General features: G+C 40.4%; 2 protein-coding genes and 1 long non-coding RNA gene across 24 annotated transcripts in view; 2 read left to right on the forward strand and 1 right to left on the reverse strand.

Annotated features, from left to right (window-relative positions):
* FGD5 (FYVE, RhoGEF and PH domain containing 5) overlaps positions 1–19209 on the forward strand; it is a 105178-nt gene extending 85969 nt beyond the window's left edge. For 2 of the 6 annotated variants that reach the window (XM_085516642.1, XM_015875277.3), the window contains exons 12-21: positions 1325–1393; positions 5127–5210; positions 6835–6914; positions 10762–10861; positions 12243–12380; positions 12766–12868; positions 13900–14030; positions 15098–15226; positions 17147–17295; positions 17864–19209. In XM_085516642.1, the coding sequence (XP_085372768.1) occupies positions 1325–1393; positions 5127–5210; positions 6835–6914; positions 10762–10861; positions 12243–12380; positions 12766–12868; positions 13900–14030; positions 15098–15226; positions 17147–17295; positions 17864–17900 (1020 nt within the window). In that variant the 3' untranslated portion in view covers positions 17901–19209. The remainder of the gene's footprint in view (positions 1–1324; positions 1394–5126; positions 5211–6834; positions 6915–10761; positions 10862–12242; positions 12381–12765; positions 12869–13899; positions 14031–15097; positions 15227–17146; positions 17296–17863) is intronic. The other 4 variants (XM_015875279.3, XM_085516641.1, XR_014934737.1 and 1 more) reach the window with 4 other exon arrangements.
* Positions 263–20918, reverse strand: LOC107319919 (uncharacterized). Of its 3 annotated transcripts, none has more exons than XR_001558001.3 (3): positions 20732–20918; positions 13834–13989; positions 263–1946 (listed from the first exon to the last, which is right to left on the reverse strand). It is a non-coding gene; the product is annotated as an uncharacterized LOC107319919 (long non-coding RNA). The 3 variants fall into 3 exon arrangements; XR_004308767.2 differs by having other exon boundaries at positions 13850–13989; positions 20732–20910; XR_004308768.2 differs by having other exon boundaries at positions 20764–20903.
* Positions 20919–21266, forward strand: part of NR2C2 (nuclear receptor subfamily 2 group C member 2) — a 45264-nt gene continuing 44916 nt past the window's right edge. For all 15 annotated transcript variants that reach the window (XR_014934745.1, XR_014934743.1, XR_014934742.1 and 12 more), the window contains exon 1: positions 20919–21263. The gene's annotated coding sequence lies outside the window, so the exon portion shown is untranslated. The remainder of the gene's footprint in view (positions 21264–21266) is intronic.

Here is a 21266-nt window from a genome sequence, read left to right on the forward strand (position 1 = left end):
CTATCTGTGTGGATAGCAAGATTTCAGACACCTACAGGTGCTGTTTTTTGCCCCACTGTGATAAGAGTTGTAGCACTGGTTTATGTAAGCAGCCATCACTCTGGCAGTGCTCCATGATTTCACACAGTGTGGCCATTATACTTTTTGCTTCTACTCTCTTAAGTCCTGTCATGGGTAGTGTATTCTGGGGGAGAAGCTATTTTCCTTCATATATATTCTTGTTGGAAGGCTTGAAACATTATCAGAAACTGCTTGCAGCCTATGAAGGCTTAGATAGAACTTTATTTGACTAGGTAAGATTCCTCTAATCAGGGGAATTGCATACTTCCAAATTTTCACTTACTGTTCTCTAGTGTGCTTTTAATGTAAGACATCACTTTTAAGCAACGTTTGTAATGAAAATACAACTCGCAGCTTGAAACAGTGATTGAGCACCTGGTAGGAAGGCAGGACCAGTCCAGGGGAGCTCAGGTGCGTGCAGAGTACCTGAGTGGCTAGAAAGGGTGGATCTTGTCTTCATCCCTTGCCAGACCTCATTTAAGGGCTGACAGTGGAGGCAAGGGTATCTCACTGGAGATCTCTTCATGCCTGAGGTCTTCCAAAGGTAAGTAGCTTCTTTCCTTTACTCCTGTGTCCATGGCTGCTGTGTATGAGCAAATCATCTCTTGTTGCAGTCTAGGACCTTGTTGCTCTGCTGTCGTTGCTGCACTTTCTGTTGCATTACAAATATATGAACAGAAACACAGGAAAGAGCAAAACTGAAGCACCAAATATAAATTTTTCCTCTTCTGTTTCCAGTCTTGCCAGTTTTCTTAGGTCCAAACTGTTCTAAACTTTAGAAGATTGAGATATTCAACCCGAAATTTGCTTTCAGTCCGTGTAGTATGTGTTTTAGCTGGTTACATATACATTCCTATTTACACACATAATAATACGGACAAAGTATTGTACATGTTTCCAAGCACATGTATGCATGCAGGCTTAGTTATGTGGATAGATCTCAATATTTTATTTCATTTAATTTTCTTAATTAGGGAATGCATTCTTCTTTTGAAGCCCATTAAATTTTAGCTGTGCAGAGCAGCTTGCGAGGACAGGGGAATTTCTAAATTAATTATTGTTGATACAAATGCAAGCCATAAAGAGCGTCAGGGCTAGGCTAAGGCAAATCATGAGGAGGGCTTGAGGCATGTGTTGACATATCCATTCCTTACTGTGCTGATGGAAGCAGTTGAGTACCATTTTCTCTTGGAAGTATGTTTCTTTTTTTCCTCAATAAGCTTCAGAATGCAGTCTCAGGATCAGATCTTCTTTTTCCTTCTAGGTCTTTGTGAAAGAGGGAACGCTGATGAAAGTCTCTGGGAAAAGCAGGCACCCTCGGCACTTGTTCTTGGTAGGATTTTTCTGTTTTTACTGTCTCTTTCATATCTTCTCCAGCTCTAAATCATTTAATTACCAACTGTGATGTGTTGAGTGGGCTTCGGTTGCTATCAGGATGTAAAAGTCTGCAGGCCTTTCACATATCCCGGTTGGCCCTGCAAAGGAATAAGGGCCGTGCAGCCTTCTGTTTTTGCCACAACTCTGTACAGCTTTGACTGGGCCACAATTCTGCGAAGGAATGTGGGTTTCCAATGTGCGCAGCAAAATGGAAGCACCAAGGTCCGTGCTTTCAGTGGCTGAGCCTTATACTTGAAAATTCTCCTCTGAGGCCTTAGGAAATCTGATTAGAAGCAACAGAACAAACCCTTCTAGTAATGTTTATGAAGGCAGTCTTTGGGCTTACTTGGACAGGATTTCTATCCTTGAAGGTCAGGAGCTGGGTTTTAGTTCCTGATGTCCATTTCTCTGTAAATCAGCTGATAACTTTGTGCACTACCTTGTGGCAGTCCCTCTGAAAGCATGCCTTCAGCTCTCTGCTGATTGAAGCAGCAGTTTTCAGCGAGGGCCTGCAAAATTTCAAGACAGTTATGAGAAATTAACTTGTAATCAATTGGCTGCAAAGCCCTTCACATGGATCCAAACTCTACTGGAAAAATGTAAGCATTCTCAAATCAAAGCATGAAAAACCACTTTTGCAGGTACAAAATTAGCACTGATGCTTTCTGCTTCGCGTTATACACAACACTGCAAAGTTACAGGGATCTGAGACTCCAGGTTCATGAGTGCTGTTCTCAAATTTACAGGTAGCTCACTGTGTAACCACAGTTATATTTGTGCTTTCATTTGTATGAAGGGGAAGATACTTGACTGTCATATGAGACTTTTGTGATGCTTACCTGTTTGCAAAATTGAAAAGCACTGTAAAGTATTAAGCATTCCTGTGGATACTAACATTAAAGTATTGTTTGAAGACTACATTTTAAAATGAATATATTACATGCCTGGATTATATACTTACTATGGCCTCTGTAAGTGCTGACAGCTTTTTCCCCAAGACTATCATGAGGAGAGATGGCGTATCATGGGAAACATAGTCTTTGCCATTCTTCTTTTTTGTCCTTATTAATAAATTTCTACTTCTACATAAGTAGAATACACAAGCTTCTCTGCCAATTTGCTCATGTACTGCTGTCATAATCAAAGGTCAGATGAGATAGGGCATAGTGCTGGCATTTTTCTGGTAGCTTCGTTGGTTTGTTTAGAAGTGAATAAATTCATGTAAATTGTAAAAAAAAAAAAAAAAAAATAGTAAAACAACATAAAAAACATGACTTTCTTGCAGCCACAAGTGCAAACTATGATTAAGAGTGCTGTCATGCAAAGTATATAGTGGAATAAACCATTGTGGTTACTCTGAAAAATCAAAAGATGCATAGAGGTTTCATTTCTCCGCAAACACATAACTTGAAACCACTTTAGGCTTCTTGTACTGTTTCCTTAGAGAGGGGGCAATTGGAACTTGGAGACAGTTTAGAAGTTGTTGGCCAAGACCTTTCCTTGAATTCAGTGTTGCTGCCTGCCTGCTGCCCCCTCTCCCCTCCCCCCCCCCCACCCCCCCAGTTGTCTTCTCTGCAAGTTTCTTAGACTGCAGACCCATGCCACCTATGGTGAAAATGCAGGAAAGAAAATCAGTGTGAAATGCTGAAATTTCTCCACTGACATCTGAATGCTTTTGTATTATCTGCTCACACTGCTGATGTTTCTGTAATGCATCACCATTCAAGTGATGTTTAATGGACTATTCAGTCTTAAAACAACTACTGCATAACTCTACCAACAGACTTCCATCTTTGAATGTAGGAGCTTTTCAACAGAAGTCTTAAGGGCCTACCACCCATCCCTACCTCCATCCCTACCTATGTCTTTTTGTAACTATGTGCTATCTTGATTCTGACATCCAGGGGTGATAAAAACAAACAGCTCCAAGAATAAAATCTTCTAAATACTGACTCTTAAAATGTAAATTGATTTAAATCCCTCTGTATCTAAATATTTTGTAGCTACTGGCAAAATTCAGGTAGAACAAGAACTTGCCCTGTGATATTTATCAGAAAACTTACAAAACTGTATGCTCCTTTTGCCACACATAAGATTATTAGACATGAGTATGTACAAGTGTAATTTAGCTTTGTTCTGGGTGAAATTGTTTACCTTAGCTACTCAAAACAGATCTATTTATGAGCACTATTTTTCTAAAGTTCTTTGTATTGAACTTATGCTGACTATAGCTGAGTTAACATGGAGAAAATTTCAGCGGAAGATTTAAATTCTCATCATGGGAGATGAGCTCATCAAACTGAAGTTGTAGTTAGTACATACCAGAAGAATTAGGTGTGATCCAAAATTGTATTTGGCCTGTTCATTCAGCCTGTGCTTTGATGGTGTGTGCACATGCCCTGAATATATGCCCCTAAGGGGCGATCCATCTGTTCACAGCTCATATGGATGTAAATGCAAGTCACATGCATTCAAGCATTTTTAGCGTGCGTATTTTTTGTGGGTGTGCATGTGATACGTATCATGAGTTTACTTGAGCTGGTGGTTTTGGGCGGGCTGATGATATTGTTGGATGTGGTGCTTCCTGGCAGGATGTTTAGTGAGGTTTGCTGGATGCCTGTTTCCTGAATCCAGTCTGTTTACAGGGATGTTGGGGCCTCTCTGCAGTTCACTATGGGGCTGCTGATGCTGGCAGGCCCCCTGACTGTCCCACAATTGTAGAACTTTGCAATTCATACATTGTCTCTTATCTCACCCTTCCAAGAATTTCTCTACAAAGGCTGCTTGTATTGCAAGTGGGGTGTAGGAAGCTGCTATCAAATAAGAGATTGTTTAATGCTCTAGCCAGCAGGACTGGAGCATAGGAAATTTCTGAGTCACAGCCTGGAAAATGTAGCCCCAGCACACATTCAGGCTGCTTTGCTGACACTCAGATGTTTAAAACTGACTTGAATAGAACTACATAAGGTTCATAAAGAGCTATCTTTCAAAGACATTCAGAAAAAAAAGCATATGGTTGGAGCTTTTTAGGCAGGGAGTTCACTATGGTACTATATGGGTGCCAGCTGTTCAGCAGAGCACAGATAAGCTTGTCTCTGCTGCAGACTCAGTGCTGCGACATATCTGGGTGAATTCTACTAGCAAGGAAGTCCAGTTCCTCTTCTCACATACCCAAACCATTCCTTGCTAAATCATTCTTACAAGCCGTGACACCATACTTCCACTTCCTTCTTGCCTAGAAAACAGAAGTCCATGAAACCCATCTCTAGTTCTGGCCTTGTCACAGCTTTATAGTCATCGGTCTAAGAGAGTCAGAGCTGCAGAATCCTGGGCAGTTAGTTGGTATTACTGTGTAATAAGTGCATAACCTGAGTTCCTGTCTTGGACATAGCATTGCCCCTGAAACAAGCAGCTATTTCACCAAAGCTGAATAAAAGGGAGATGATTATCTACTTGCTTAGCTGTTAGCAAAAGTCAGAAATGGGAAGGAATCAAAATTCTGAATCTAGATTTCACAGAGCTCTCTGGGAATGTAGGTCTTTGTCTAAGTTGTGTAACTTGGGCCTGCCTTTCGCAACAGTCCTCGCAGTTCAAGTTACTGCTTGTTTTAGGAATCCCCCACTGGGAGTAACGGTCAGACTTGTAGATCTTATTGCAAATGGTTGATTTTTGTCTTTTTCTTTATACAGATGAATGATGTCCTTCTGTACACATATCCCCAGAAGGATGGCAAATACCAACTGAAAAATATGTTGGTTGTGTCAGATATGAAGGTAATGCCTTATGTGTATCATAGGCTGAAGTTAAAATTGTAGAGTGGGCAGTTAGTTCTTTTCTGGTTTATGTCTTATTTCTGGCTGATGTTAAGGAGATAGAGGGGGTGGACCAGGAGTTGGAAGGAAAAATAAAGTTTAGTAATTATATAACAGATTATCTGTAAGGTTGTGACTTGATATGACAGTCTTATTCAGGCTGGTAATGAATAATGCAGGTCAAAATCAGATTTACCATCTGATCATGAAATTCAAGACAGAAAAAGTTTATTATACCATTTCATCCCTTCCCCTTTCTGTGTCTTTATCCATATTCACTGGGCTCTAGGTTGCCAGCCAGCCTTAAACACTTGCCGCTTACAATTTACATAAGCTTTCATTTACCTGTTTTCAATATCTCTATTGACTGTTTTAATCAGAAATGTTAATGGAGTCTAAAACTTCATAGGGAAATGGTGTATTGGGTCATACTACAATTGCAGAAACTGGATACCAATTATCCTGTTCTTATGGTCTTCCCATGAGCATCCGCTGACACTGGTTCCTGTTCAACAGGAAATACTGGGCAGGAATGGTCTTTACTTCTGACCTAGGTGGCCAAGATCTTTCATAGCTATTCTGTGGCTGATATGCCAAGTTGTACTTTTCTGAAATAAGACTTGAAGTAGCAAGTCAGGAGGCTGGGGCTGAAGAAAACATACAAGACATGAGTTACTAATAATTAATTTCATCAAAATGACACAAGGTGCGTTTGAGTTTTCTGAGAACATGGAAAGCTATAACCCCAAAGCCCTCGTGGTCTAAAAAGAACTTTAGGTCCCTTGTGAAAGTAGGAATCACCAAACTGTTCTGCTTCGAAGTAGAAAGGATTTGAGGAACAGGTACTTATTGTAGTACATTTGAAATACAGAGCTGTTGGTTTAATAGAAGCCTGTTAATAATATCACATAAAAACCGTGTAGCTGTGTTTCCTCTAAGTAGCATTTGCTATTAGTAGACAAAAGAAAAAGTTTCAGCTGAGCTATGTCTTAGGTGCTTTTGGCTCTTACAGAGCCTGGCTGCAGACAGGCATTCACTGATCTGAAGCATTTCACAATGCATAGTCTACATGAAGAAAACTGCTTCCATTCTTTGCAGGATTCTAACTGACGTAGTCTGACTAAATATCTCCTAAGCTTGTCATATGAAATTTCAGCTCTGACTGACAGCTTATTGCTACCACTGTAGTTGGGTTAAATTATTTGTTTTCCCTTTAGAACCAACATCATATCGAAATAGAGAACATACTTTGCTAAATTAGCAATAGAATAGGCAGAAAACCTCACCTGCCTATCTCTTCACATTTAAATATGAAAGAGGTCTGGGATGTCAGAGATCCCTTTTATCATAGTTTCATAGTCTCGTGCGGGTTGGAAGGGACCTTAGAGATCATCGAGTCCAACCTCCGGGATTCGAGCCTCCTGTGTAGCAGAGCGGCACTTCTACCACTTGCGCCACAGGGGGATTCGAACCCGGGCCCCGGTGTTGCAAAGCGGCATTCCTACCACTCCGCCACCAGGGCACACATAGATATCTGTACAGTTTAACTCATATCTACCTTTATGTTCATGGTATTTGTTTCTAGGTGAGCCGCCCAGTGACAGAAAAAGCCCCAAATGTCCTGAAGATTGAATGTGATGAATATTGCCTGACACTGTCAGCAAGGTACTGTCTCCAAACTATCACAGCAGAAGCTACATTCTAGCTATATCTCTAGATCAGTCTAACCAATATCCAAGTCTTAACTAGTGTTTAATTCTTTTAAAACTTGGTTTTTGTCCATGCAATTGTGATAGACAGAGTCTGAGTGCTTGAGTAAGCAATTACAATATTAATTATAAATGCAAAGCTCATAAACTGTAACTATTTCAATTCATTTAACAAGTAAAGATTAGAACTCAGCTCCTGACAACATTTTCAAGAGAGGGAAGAAGAAAATGTCTTTTTAAGACAACCGAGTTCTGTCAGTTGATCTTCCGTACTCTTTTCTTGTAATGCCAGGAGTATGTTACATCTGCCTTTCACAATTACATTTTTTAGCTCATACCACTAGTGTTACAAAATTTGCTAGAGAAAACAAAGTAGGTGATATCGTGCAATAGATATAAAAGCACTTAATAATGTGTAAATAACAAAGCCAAAATTAAACTTCATTGGCAACTTCATAGGTCTTTCTGTTAAAAAGATCTTCACTATTGTATTTGTATAGTGCTAGTACTGATTGCAACTGAGAGTCAGTATCTCTACTCTGGGATTATAAACTAATGGCAGAAGTAGATTATAGGTCAGTGTTTGACCACAAGATAGCAGTGAGTGACTGTATTTTTTTTTCCATGCTTCTAGTCCAAAACTGTCTTGTGAGTTTACCTAGATCTACAGCAGAAAGGTGGATGGATTGGTTGTCAGATATAGCTCACTGTAAAGGACATTTCCTAGCAGCAATCATATTAAAATTAACTCCTTAAATAAAAAAGTCTTCAAAGCCTTAAGTACTTTTTTCACTGTAAGTCTCTAACTACACAGGAGTCATAGCAGACTTCCCTTAACTACACAGTGTAGTAAGAAGACAGGGAGTGCGCTTTCTTAGTTGGAATCAGAATTTGGAACACTTAGGAAGAGTCTGAGGAAGAACCCTAAGAACATTTGCAGTCTGTGGGCAGTACTCAGATACCTGTCAAAGCTATTTTGTCCATTTCCTTTTATAACCAGCAAATAAGAAAGTGTTTGAGATTTCCTTAGATGTGCATATTTATCACAACCTTCAAAATATGCACACAATACTTCTACCTGTTGACAGTTACAAAAGCAAGTGGAAAGTTCCCCCTCTTCATCATAGATGGGAAGTAGCTGCTGCATGCCCCCTTTATACTGGGTGACTGAAGTTAGCATTTCTAGGAAGATGCTTGCGATGTTTTGCTTTTGTGCTCATGTCAAGTCTGCTTAGTTAGTCTAAACTAAATGTGTGTGATCATTGGAAGCTATGTTACTTTGCTATTAAACAGAATAAGGGCTGGTAACAGCTGGATTGAAATTGACTCTTACCGGAACACTGGGATAGAGACCCTGTATTTTCCTTGTGCTGCTCATTCTGGGACCAATCTTCCCTAAGAGCACAGGTATTTCCTCCTCTCCCTTTCTGTGCTGGCTGGCAGAGCTGGTGAGACACCAGTGGGACAGCATGCTATTCTCACCACAGTACTGTATTCACCAAAAGGAGCACCAAAGACAGAAAAGAACTAGAAGGCTTCAAGCATCCTTGAAGACTGCATCTTTTATCATTTGCACTGCAGTGCTCCTTGCCTGTGCAGAAGGCCAGTTGTTGATGATCACAACCCAAGTCTCTATTTTTTAACACCTGCAAAAGACAAGGTGAATGCGCACTGTAGAAAGGCAGTAAAATTTTGACCAAAGCTCAAAAGTTGGCATAGGTATATCAGAAGGTGGCACTGCAAAGCCTTTGTGTCTCCATTGAAAAGCTATGTTCTTACCTTGTGTTAAACTGACAATAGATCTGACCACAGAGCCTTTATGGAGAAGGCTGATACTGTTGTTACACCGTTATTTACATGCCAAAATATGCTTGGACACAGGAGTAACCGCTTAGAGCCCTTCTGAAATACTGGAGCACTGGGAGAAAGCAGTCAGTATCTCCTTGCTCAGGGACTAACATAGAGCGATAATGACAAAAATCCCATTCCGATTCACTTTTTTGTGTTCTCTGGCTGTCCCCTGCTGGACAGGAGAGTGCAGTGACAGTGCGACCCTCTATTTTCCTAAGGAAGAGTACATGAGGCAACACAGGGATAACTGAGTTTAGCACAAGGGTGCAGTCATACTCAGGCTGAAACGTAGCAATGGTGAATCAAAGTCGGAGGTTCTGAGCCTCAAAAAATATATCTGAGCTTTTGTATGACCAGTGAAATATATAATTGAGAGGCCCAGTGACTTAATTTATCTTACTCATCAGCAGAGAGATGTTATTCCCATATTTATTAGGTTAATAATCTGTGATTATTGACTGGAGATGTTTAGTGGAACAAGGGAGAGGTTAGCATTGGCTAACAGGCTTTTAGTAGCAGGTTTCCCTCTTGTCTGTCTTTATCTATTCACTAGAGGATTTAATCTACATCAGTGTAGGATTTCTCTTTACTTGTTTATTTTGCACTGGAAGGGGCTTATTTTATTCTTCAAATCAGATCTTAATTCTCAAGAACTAGGAATTCTCAAAGAATTCCCAAGAATGATAAAGGTTGAAGCCAGGACTGCCTCTGTTAGCACTTTGCTGGCTGGGAACGTGTTTCATTTTGAAAATACAGGAATCTCCTTCAGATTTCCTAGAAAGCATAATTAGAGTTCTGATAGTAATAGGGACTGACCAGTAGTGTGATTCTTGTCAGAGATTATCTCCTGTATCATAGGCTCTTAGTATGCAGAGTATAGCGAATATGATTTACTCTTCTAGGAATCCCAAGCTTGTTGAATTTTACAGAAGCTTTATGTTTAGAGTGCAGAGGAATGCCAAGTCAGGGATGCTTGATCAAATCTACCATTTCCTAGCTCTCATTTATTTATTTTTATTATTGTTATTATTAATGATAATAATGAATTGCTGAACAGCAATTAGCAGTGATTCCACTACTAACTTTTAAAAGCAACTTTAGTGGGTAGCTTTCATGAAAGTGGCAGCTATAGCTCAGAGGTGAGAACACACTGAGATATATCTGCACCACTGACTGATGCTGGCAACAGCCAGGGCTGTGCAGTTTTCAAATAAACAGTAAGCACAGTTTAAAGTCACAGCATGAAAACCATCTGACATGCAGCAAGCCTAATGGTTCTAAAAGAGAAAATGCATTTGATAAGGCATTTGATTAGACTCTGCTGCTTTTCTAGGATGGCTGGATTATCAGAGAAGCTGAGTGCTTCAATATTTCATCTAGTGCAAAGAGGGCACCTTTGGGCCAGACTGGAGAACGACTAGCCTCCCTGTATAACTGCTACTCAAGGGAATGTAGAACTTGCTTTCCAAATTGCCATCCTGGTATTCTGCCAGGAGCATGGAGCTTGTCTGTGATTGAGCTAGAGAAAAATGAAAGCATTTACAACTTTACCAAAAATGTCAGACTTCTACATTTCCTAATGTATAGATCATCTAAGCATCTTGTGTTATGTGCCCTAGATAGCATAATAACTAGAATGAACGCAAAAGAAGAAACATTTTATCTCCGGTGTTATCTAGGATTGACCAATTCATAGCAAAGTCAGAGACTACTTTGGGGGAAAAAAAAGGGAATGCAGTGCCTTCTCAGTCACAGTAATAACCAGAGAGCTACACTAATCCAGCTGAATAAGAGCAACAGTAAGTTTTGTGCCTGGCTTTCAAATTACTGATTCAATGCACGAGAGGGTACAAACAGAAGTTCAGAATGTGAAGCTTTTCTCCTGTGATCCAAAAACAACTTGTTTCGGTCCCTGATGTACATTGTGTTAACTGCTGTATTTCATTCCACAGCTCTTGCTTGGAAAGGGATGACTGGTACAACTGCATCAGCAGACACATCCCAGATGACTACAAAGCTCAAAGTACTTCCACCTTCCACAGCAGTGTGGAGGTAAGAGGAAGCTGAATCTTTCAATGCTTGAAGGGGAAAGAGAGATGATGTTGAAATGGGAAGGGAAAGAGTCATAAAATGTTAAAATGCAGAGTTTCTTGGGCAAGATATCCTTAGTACTTCCAGTAAGATCAGAATGCCAAGCCTAAATGACAAAGCTCATTACAATCCATGGCTTTAGAGACCACCTCTGTGTTCTGTGGTCTTTGCTTAAATACAAATTCACATGGAGGAAGACTAGCAAAATTTGTTCCCAAATAGAAACTATCTTGAATTATCTAAAAATAGGTACAAGTTCTTATCCTGGTTTTAGATGGAATGGAGTTGATTTTCTTCATAGTAGCTGGTATAATGCTACATTTTGGCTTTTATAGAAAAATAATGGTGATAACACAGCCTATATTAGTTGTTGCTGAGATCATGAGGTCATTTCAGCTTCTCCTACTGTACTGTCAGAGGGAACTGGAGTTGCACAAGAAGATGGGAGAGGACAGAACAAGGACAGCTGACCTTAACCAACCATACTGTATGACATAATGTGGAAAAAGCTAGGAAACTGGGGGAATTTGCTGGGGAGAAGAGAGCCATGGCATGGGAACTAGCTGGGCATTGTTCAGCAGGTGTGAGCAATTGTGTTGTGTATCACTTGTTTTATGCACACTCACACACAAACACATACATAGAGAAAACTGGGATCAGTTTCACATTGACCATGGCTTCATAGGCTTGAAGAACAGACACCTGCACAGCTGCAGCCTTGTGCATTTCAAGAAACAGGAATAATAACTACATTTACTACAGTTGTTCCATATATCCAGATCAGCCATGGAAAGTATGGATTAGGTTTGGATTCTGTGGGGATAAATTCCACTTTGTGCACATCATGGTTTGCACTGGAAAATAAACAAGTTTGTACTGTTTTTTGGTACTTTCTCTTCTGTGTTTACAAAACTACCCCAAGGTGTAGTGAAATAATGAACTTGGCTTCTTTGCTGTTGAAAACTATAGAGCTAGAGTTTTTTAGGGTTAGTATTTCAGAAATCGACAAGAAAAAATGGCTTTAACTCATGACTTTACCTGCAAATTGTATATGCAATGAATGAGATCCTTGCCTCACGTGAAAGATTGTTAGTGACTGACCAATAACTGATCTACATTCATTGTTATCTGTTTTGACTCTGGCTTTCACAGCACCATATATCAATGGCCATAGACTTTCTGTGCTGAAGCACTTAGAATCTGTATATTACTGCACTAAGAATTGGAAAACTGGGTATTTTAGCAGGTGAGCTGTAATGAAAGAATTGTAGTACGAGGGGGACTGAATGGGTGCACGTTGAGAGTATGGATGCTTCTTGATTTATTCTTCTTTGATTTTAAGTTACGGGAAAGGCTTGGAATACCATTGGGTGAGAGGCCTCCTACTTTGGTACCTGTATCCCATGTTATGATGTGCATGAACTGTGGCTGTGACTTTACCCTCACTTTGAGGCGACATCACTGCCACGCCTGTGGGAAGGTAAGAGCTGTACAAGCTTATCAGGGAGCCTTTATTTACACTAAGATGCTAGCTGCCACCGCTCTAATTTTTGCAAGTTTGTTGCAGTATCAAGACCAGAATCTGACTTCCCACAGAACCTGTTAATGCACTATGTTAGGTAGTTGGGTTTCTAATTACCAGTGTGCAAGTAAATTGTGTGTGATTTTCACTGGCTGTAAATCTGTGTAAATCTACAGTAATTATAGTTCAATCAGTAGATTTACCCTCACTGACACAGGTGTAGCAAAGTTATATCTGCTTGGCTATCCATCATTCTCTCATAAACAACTTGGAGCATTTGTTTTCTATGTGCATAAGTATCAATTAAAACTATATTTACATGCAAATCTCCTTTCTGGAGCAGATTGTATGTCGGAACTGTTCAAGAAACAAGTATCCTATGAAGTACCTCAGAGATCAAGCAGCCAAAGTCTGTGACAGCTGCTATGTGGAACTGAAGAAAAGAGGTAAAGTTCCTCCATTCTTGGCAAAATTGACAGATCTACTGTCTATTTGTATAATGGAGATGCTTTTAGGACCCGCCTACTACACTGATCTTTGTGACAGGATTTCTCATTTCAACCACAATTCACATGTGCTGAGGTCCCAAATGTCCCAGACTGTAAGGCAGCTAAAATTGTTTTAGGAAGCCAATTCCTGAGGGTTTCTCTGGCCTTTCGATATGCCAGAATCACAGCAAGAAGTGTGAGATGTAAAAGATGTAAACATTGGAGCTGATAGCTGTTCACTGTCATTTCTAGTGAAATCCATTAAAGGAACACAGTGGCTTTACTGTTCCTCATTCTGTCCATATTCCTTGCTGTAGAAACAAGAAGGAATGCTGAGGTAAAGTGCAGAGCCACTAAGCTTTTCCACATAGGAGGTTAATCTGGAAACAGATGGAAGCAGAAATTCTTAACAGTAGAGCTGCTGCCTAACTAGAAGTCACTGTGTTACTATATGAGTCTGTGTTCTAATCTGAACAGACATCCAAAACAAAGACAAATTGTGGGGTGAGGGATTTATATATGTAATTGTGGGAAATGGCTCTATACCCAGCTGGAGGCCAGTGACAAGTAGTTTTCTCCAGGAGTCTGTCTTGGGAATGGTGCACTTCAACATCTTTATCATTGTGACTGGGATAGTGAAGGTTTACTGATGACACCATGCTGAGTGGTGCAGTTAATACAATAGAAGGAAGGGATGCCATCCAAAGGGACCTGGACAAGCTGTTCTCTTGCTTTGCCAAATTTTCTTTCAGTCTACTTTCGAGAAGCTGTAGGTTATTACCAGTACTTGAGGATGCTGTGAAGTCTAGCCAGCTAACCAAATTGAACAGTAATTTGAAGGAAAAGCTGAAACAAAAACCAGCTATAGAGGAGGCATTATGTTTTCCATAGTTGTTTGCATTAGCATAGTGTGTATCTATTACCCCTTGTATGACATACAGCAATTCATCCATTTCTTCCTTCTCTTCTGAATTTTCTTAATCTTACAGAGCGGCCACTAAGTGTGAGCTTCCCTCCAACTTCATCCAGGTGTTCAAGCAGTGCCTTCTCTTCTGTCTTCCACAATATCCATTACTCATCTTTCAAGAAACAGAAAAAGATCCCATCAGCTCTTACAGAGGTAGGACCAAGCTGGCAAGAAAGGCAAGGAACTTCTGAGAACTGCACGCTGAGATTTTAGCAGCTGTGTTTAATGTGTTCTGCAAGCAACGGGCTCATCCCATGCTCTAGCTGTCATCATGCAATTATTTTTTTCTGTTTTTCACACTAATATTTCAAACATAATGTATTCTGAGCTCTGGAGGCAGCACAGAAACTTCTTCAGCCCACTGAAAAATCCAAATTATAGCAGCTTACTTACATTTCCTCATCAACCTATACTGTCTTCAGAAAACTAAGACCACCAGCTGGTACAAGGAGGCAGGCTGCAGCCTTCACAATTTCCTCATTGACTAGTTACTTTTTATGAAATTGATGAGAACCTTATGTCTCACAATAGCATTAATTTGTAACTTTCTCATTTGCTTTAGCCAGGACATGGAATGCTTTTGTTCTGCTACAAAACACTGATGTGATACTGCTCAGTCTTCTATCTTGTCGGAAAGGCTGGTTTTGAGTCTCTGAATTTTTTTCTAATTTGGTATCCTTGTAGTTTGCTATTGTAATTAATGATGCATACTACATTGTGTGTGTGTGTAGTTTCTCTGTGCAAAATATGGATCTTTAAGGTCATTAATGAATTAGATCTCAGAACAGGTCTGTGAGAGGGGTGACTTTCCTCAGAAATATTTCTCTAATGAAATCAAGTAATAATAAAGTTACTAACATAAGTTAACATAAAAATATTGCAAAGTCCAAAATATAACCATATCTTAAAGGTGTTCAAAGGATTGTCCTCCCTTTCTGGAAGCATGATTTTTTAATGTACCACCTCGCCCAACAAAAAGAGCAGGGAGGAGGGGCAAGTTAAGTTTCTCAGAATACAATTGTAAATTTGTTGTTTCCAGTAACTATTCAATTGCACTTTTCCATGTGGTACCAAGAACAGAGTTTAAGATCTTCAAACAGTGGAGGAAAAAAAAAAAAAAAAAGCAGACATAACATAAACATGATATTACTTTATCCATGTAAACATGCATTTCAGGAGGGAAAAGGTGACTCAGTCATAAATCCCAATTTCTTCTTCAGGTGGCAGCCTCAGAAGAGGGAGCTGCCATCAGTGGTTACCTCGCCAGATGTAAGAGAGGCAAAAGACACTGGAAGAAACGCTGGTTTGTTATCAAAGGCAAAGTCCTCTACACCTACACAGCAAATGAGGTACTGTGCAATCTAACTTAAAGTAGTTTCCTTATTTTTATCCTTTACGCTCTGCAGACAGCAGAAGTAAATGTGGAAGGTATAAGTGGTGGCTGTCACAGCCAACTGCCTCTGAGAACTGGTTCTATCGGACTAGGTCCCTAAGCAGTAACTTTTAGCTGGAGAGCTCAACCACATCACTGGGTGGATCTCAGCAATGTCTTTACAAACTGCCCTTTGCTATTTGATTTTTATTTATTTATTTATTTTGCTCTTCATGTTGTCCTATGCTGTCAACCTGAGCCAAGGTATTTACATATAAAGACTTCAAGGTAATTGCCAGATTCTTTTTAATTATTATTATTATTATTTTTTATTTTTTTTTAAGATATATGGTGCTATGATCCATTTCTGCTAGGGAAAAGAGTCTTGTATGTGTAAATAAGAGATACTATTATGCTAGTATCGACGGAGAGAGATAGGAAATTCTGCAGAGGTGAAAATACTGCTTACTATATTGACCTGTAAGCTCCTTCTCATAACTGAGGAGGCTGGCTTTCCAACGGACTATTTTTTAGGTATTTTTTCTCATCCCAGTCCCTTTTCTCATTTTTATTTTTTTCTCCAATTGAGTAGTTCCAGTGCCAGTAAACTTGAAGTAAATACAGTACAAGGAGTGGTTGTAACTGACAGATTTTGTAAGCAGAAACATAAAAAATTATTTTGCTAGAACTGTAGTAACAGCAATATTTCATATTTTAAGTCTTCAGAATACTCTGCAAGTATCAATCGCATAAACTCAGCAGTGTGAGGAATGAAGCATTATTAATAATCCCTCTAAAACAGATGAGGAGATTGAGACACAAAAGTGTTCACGATTTAGCCATCGTTGAAAACTTAACAGCTTTCTTCAGTAGTGCTGCTGTGTAGTTTTTCTACCTCCTTTGTTTACACTTGGACCACATAATCCTGAATGACTTCTTTTTACAAGGCCCTGCAGTCTCTCCGCAATTCAGACTGTTAGCGTCCAGTTTTGTATTCAATACACTTAGATCATAATAATAATCTTAGAAGTGATCACTTTGGTTTGGTGATAGGGGAAGAGCAATGGATGGCTAGTCACATTTTTTTATTCCCAGCTTACAACTGAGCTTCTAAGAGCAGAAGGCAACATACCCATAAGGAAAACATTACTTATAGAGACCAGAATTGCAGCTCTCAGTGACAGCTAAAATTCAGTTGGGTTAATATTTATTGTTTCTTTAACTTATATAAAGCAGAATTTGGCAAAGAAAAACCACAGCTGTTTGTTGGAAATAAATTAACACTGAACTGTGTTACCATTTCTGAGATTTTGAAGGAGTGTTGTTCAAAGTGAGCATGCTACCTGATGTGCAGATTGTTAAAACAAAGCTGAGACGGAGTCCAAATTCAAGCTTTCAGAAGTGCTGCTGTACTCTCCCACTTTGCCAGTAACCTCATAGGTTGCTTCCTGGACCATAATGTCAAAGTAGTCATTAAAGTAATACCCGTTTTGACCTTATGGGTGGCCACAAATAACTGTTCATTTAGAGGTGCTGCTAAGGTTCAAGACTATATGAACATGTGTGTTGCTCCTGTTGAATGTCACCAGTTCATCAAAAGATTCCCATTACTGCTTTTGCAGCCCAGACAGTGTTTGTATCATGATTGTTTTTCACAGTCACAGTCTGGTGCGGGTTGGAAGGGACCTTAGAGATTATCGAGTCCAACCCCTGGGATTCGAGCCTCCTGTGTAGCATAGCGGCACTTCTACCACTTGCGCCACAGGGGGAATTCGAACCCGCGTCTCTGGTGTTGCAAGCAGCATTCCTACCACTGCACCACCGGAGGCACCCAAAAGAAAGAGCCATCAAAGCTGCAGGCTTCTCTCTAATTTTTGGCTCTCTTCTTTGCTTTCAGGACAAAGTTGCCACCGAAAGTTTGCCTTTGTTGGGTTTCACTGTTGCCCCAGAAAAGGAGGAAGGATGCACTGATACAGTTTTCCATCTCTATCACAAGCAAACTCTGTTTTATAGCTTCCGAGCAGATGATAACTATTCAGCACAGAGGTAAGAGAATAGATGTCCATGCTAGTGTGCATGTAGGTCCAAAAGGAGAGGGGTTTTCCTCTCCTACCCTACCCTAACAGAGGAAAACAAATGGCTTTCAGAGCATTGACTAAGTCCAATTGCGTGCAACTGCCCTTAGTGATGAAAAATACTTTTTTTTTCACTCCTTTGTTTAGGTAGGAAGAAGGCTGAGCCTCAAGTCTTCCAGTCAAATGTGACTTTTGTATGGGATCTTCCTCAATTTGTGTTTTATTTATCCACCTCTTAGTTTGCTCATCAACAAATAATTGTTCAGATTGTGCAGTTTATTCCTACTCTACTACTTCTACATAATAAAATAATCATGAAATTTGTAATAAAAATGCCAGTGCCTCAAGGCATATAGGAAGAAAACTTGGTTTTATGGGAGGTTTTGTTTCTTTTAAACATAATTCAGTCATTTTATATTTCCTATTCTAATCACAAAGCCGTACCTACAGTCCTCTTCAGGCTTTTTATATTCTTAAAATGCATGTTTTCGAAAGAAACTGTTTCTCATGTACCATTCTTTCTTTCCTGCCCTTCTTAGGTGGATGGAAGCCATGGAAGAAGCATCCGTACTATAGCAGCTATCACTCAATGGACTTAGAAACCTGAGAATTAATATTCTATACAATCCAAGCAATCCTTTTATGTCTTACAAAACTGAATGGTGTATTTCAGGCAGACTGGCTACAAACACTGGATATGAACTGTATGTTTCCTTCCTTTCCTTCCTCTTACTTTTCCCCCACCCCAAAAGCAAACTTTAAAATAGGGCATGTTTGAGGTGACCTGTCCTAGTCCAACCTGTGCTATAAGCTTCTCCTATGATCCCACAGTAAGCTAAATTTAACACTAAGGAAAGAGAAAGCCATGGAAGTACTGACTACAGTAAGCAGCAGGGTCATTTTTACTTACTGTAGAGCACTGTCATATTTCACTCGGTTGGTTTTGGTGTCTACCATGGAATTTGAAACAATGTAGTAAACAACAAATACTCATTTACAGCACTTTATTATTTTCATTCAACTGCAGTTTAATCTCTTCATATTTCCATGGAGTTTGGTGGACTGATTCATCCGTTAACAAATGCCAGCATGAAATTATGCCCTGCATATGCTGAGTTGTTCCTACAGAAAAGTAATGAACAGAAACACTCCATTTACCCAGTCTACAAACACGGCACTAGCGATGATCCAGGATAATTAGTTACTATCTACTTATAATTTGACACAAAACACTGTGTAACTTATTTTTAAGTGTTTACTTTCATATTGCTACAGTATTTTGAAATGCACTATAGTTGCTCTGCAGTCCAGATGTTGAATAGTATTGTCACCCTGAATACCGTGTCAGATTCAAACCCAAAGGATATTTTTAATTTATTATAAACCCACAGACAGCTTTTATTTAACACTAATCTACCTAGCAGTGTTAAGATTTGTATCATTTATTTAAATATTCTGTCTTTATTTTCAGTCCTCCTGATGTTTCTGTTGTTGTTGCTATGAAAAAATGTCATCAAAACTTTAATCCATATAACAAGTGAATCATTTGAAATATGCTGGTGGGTTGAAACCTTCTCTTGTAAGAGTGCTTTGGAGCTCCTGTGGCTAAATGTACTTACTACACCTCCAGGGCTGCAGTTCTAGCAGCCAAAGTGGCAGTATGGCTTCATGTGCGTGCTGCGTTTACACCAGCTGAAGATGTCAAACTTTGGAGTTTTGGTTTCTGTTTCTTTTTTTTGGTTGGTTGGTTGGCTGTTGTTTAATGAAGGTTGAAAAGTGATGTTATAATCATTGCAATAAGATGATTTTGTGTTCTATGTTTGTCATAAAATCTGACTGCAAATAGAATTGCAATTATGATTAAAATATATCTTTCTACAAAAAATGAAATGCTCAAGAATTTTCTTACACTGTGGGGCAGGGAGAGGGGAAGAAACTTTACAACTTCCATTTTTTTAAGGAAGTCTTACTCAATCTCTGCATTGTCATGACTTTCTATTTTGTCTCAGAAACCTTGAAACTGTTCTGCATCTTCATTAGTATGAAATTGATCGCTGCTCAGCCATGTATGTGCCTCCCCTTTTTAAATACAGTTTAAAATACAGGTCAGTTCACTTGTACTTTCAGAAGGCTGTAGCACCATATCAAATAAAAAGACAACAGTTGCATAAAGGCATAACTGTGCAGGCAGGATTAATTGAGTTAATTGAGCAATGACTTCAGTAGCATAAAGAGGGCCACCAGACAAGTTGGAACACAAGGCAAAGGAATCAGCTGAGCTCTGATATAATGAATTAAATAGTGGAAAACAGCAGAAGTACTCAAGCTCCTGAAAAATAAGCAGATCTGGTGGGAATATAAACATGGCATTTCAGCACAGAGGGAAGTCATTGTGTTCTCCTGCATTCTCAGTGTCCATCTAGAGCACCCTCTCTGTGCTTCTGCCATTTTAAACTAAATTTCTTTGCTCTCATGCTCACATAATCACCAGAGAACAGCTGAATGGCAAATACCTAAAAAAATAAAAATACCTAAGCAACACTGCAGGACACTGAAAAGTTCATAGATGTATATTCAGGAGGGAAACAGCTGTTTATGAGGGTGGATAGTGATAGGGCAAGGGGGAATGGTCTTAAAATGAGACAGTGGAGGTTTAGGTTGGATCTTAGGAGGAAGTTTGTCCACCCAGAGGGTGGTGACACAGTGGAACAGGTTGCCCAAGGAGGCTGTGGATGCCCCATGCAGGCATTCAAGGCCAGGCTGGATGTGGCTCTGGGCAGCCTGGTCTGGCGGTTGGTGACCCTGCACACAGCAGGTGGGTTGAAACTGGATGACCACTCTGAGCCTTTTCAACCCAGGCCATTCTACGATTTCCCTCACACTCCTGGAAAGGAAAAAAAGAAGAAAAAAAAAAGAAAAAAAAAAAGAAAAAAAAAAAAGCATCTACACTTTATATTTTATGAAGAAAAATGTATGCAAATATGTTTTGAAACGTCTTCTTTTGGAGGAATCCACATTCTTACATTCAAGAATTATTATCATTTCTCATCTTCCAGCTTTGCTGTCTGACCATTCCTTAACAAGAAATAAACTTACTAGAAGTACTAAAACTAAGCTAGGTAATTGTGATGAGCATAGGTTTAAAAAATGCTACAAACATGACAGAGCTGGGCCCACGAGTTCACGTTCAGTGACCACAGAGATGACAAGCCCCTAACAGCAGTGAACTCCTAAAGCACCTCAGCTGTTTACAGCAAAGATGCCAGACAACACCTGCAGTCATACATTCCGAAGTGGAACAATCTTCACGGCCTAGTTCCACTAGGCGAGCCCTAATCAGTGAGAACAACCAGATAAAATCAAACAAAAACTCAACACTATGTAAAAGTAGCCTTAAAGTACCAAACCTTTTGTGACTTAGCACCTCAGTACAACGCACCGGCACTCCCAGGGACGAGCGCCACCTGCCGCGCAGGTGCTGGGTCTGCTCGTCCTGCCGCCACCGCGCGGGCTGCGGCCTGGCTCTGCTCGGCGGAGCGCTGGCTCGCAGGGGCTCAGGTAGCCCCGCCCCTCCCCGCCGCCATCCTCGGCCCCGCCCCGCGATGGGATGGAGGGGCCCGAGGGCGGCATGGTGCCGGGAAGAGGAAGCGTCGGGACGCACTCGGTCGGTGGCGGCGGTCGGGGTCACGAACTCTGACCTTTCACAAGGCCCTGAAAAACAACACAGAACCCCTTTCCCTCCCCCACACGCGCACACGCTCCCCCCGCCCCATAACACAGTTCCACCCCCTGTATCCCTCCGTGGACCCCGTTAAGCTCCCACTGCCACCGCCCCTCGTAGGGGGGGTTTGGGCCGCCTTTGGGCACCGCCACCAACGCCGGCCCGCCCGGGCCCGGGTCAGGGGCGCCGCCGGGCCACGTTTGGCGTCAATTCCTGAGGTA

Source organism: Coturnix japonica, chromosome 15 (genome assembly GCF_054131305.1).
Source record: "Coturnix japonica strain WE chromosome 15, WE-NBRP24, whole genome shotgun sequence".
Taxonomy (NCBI): Eukaryota; Metazoa; Chordata; class Aves; order Galliformes; family Phasianidae; genus Coturnix; species Coturnix japonica.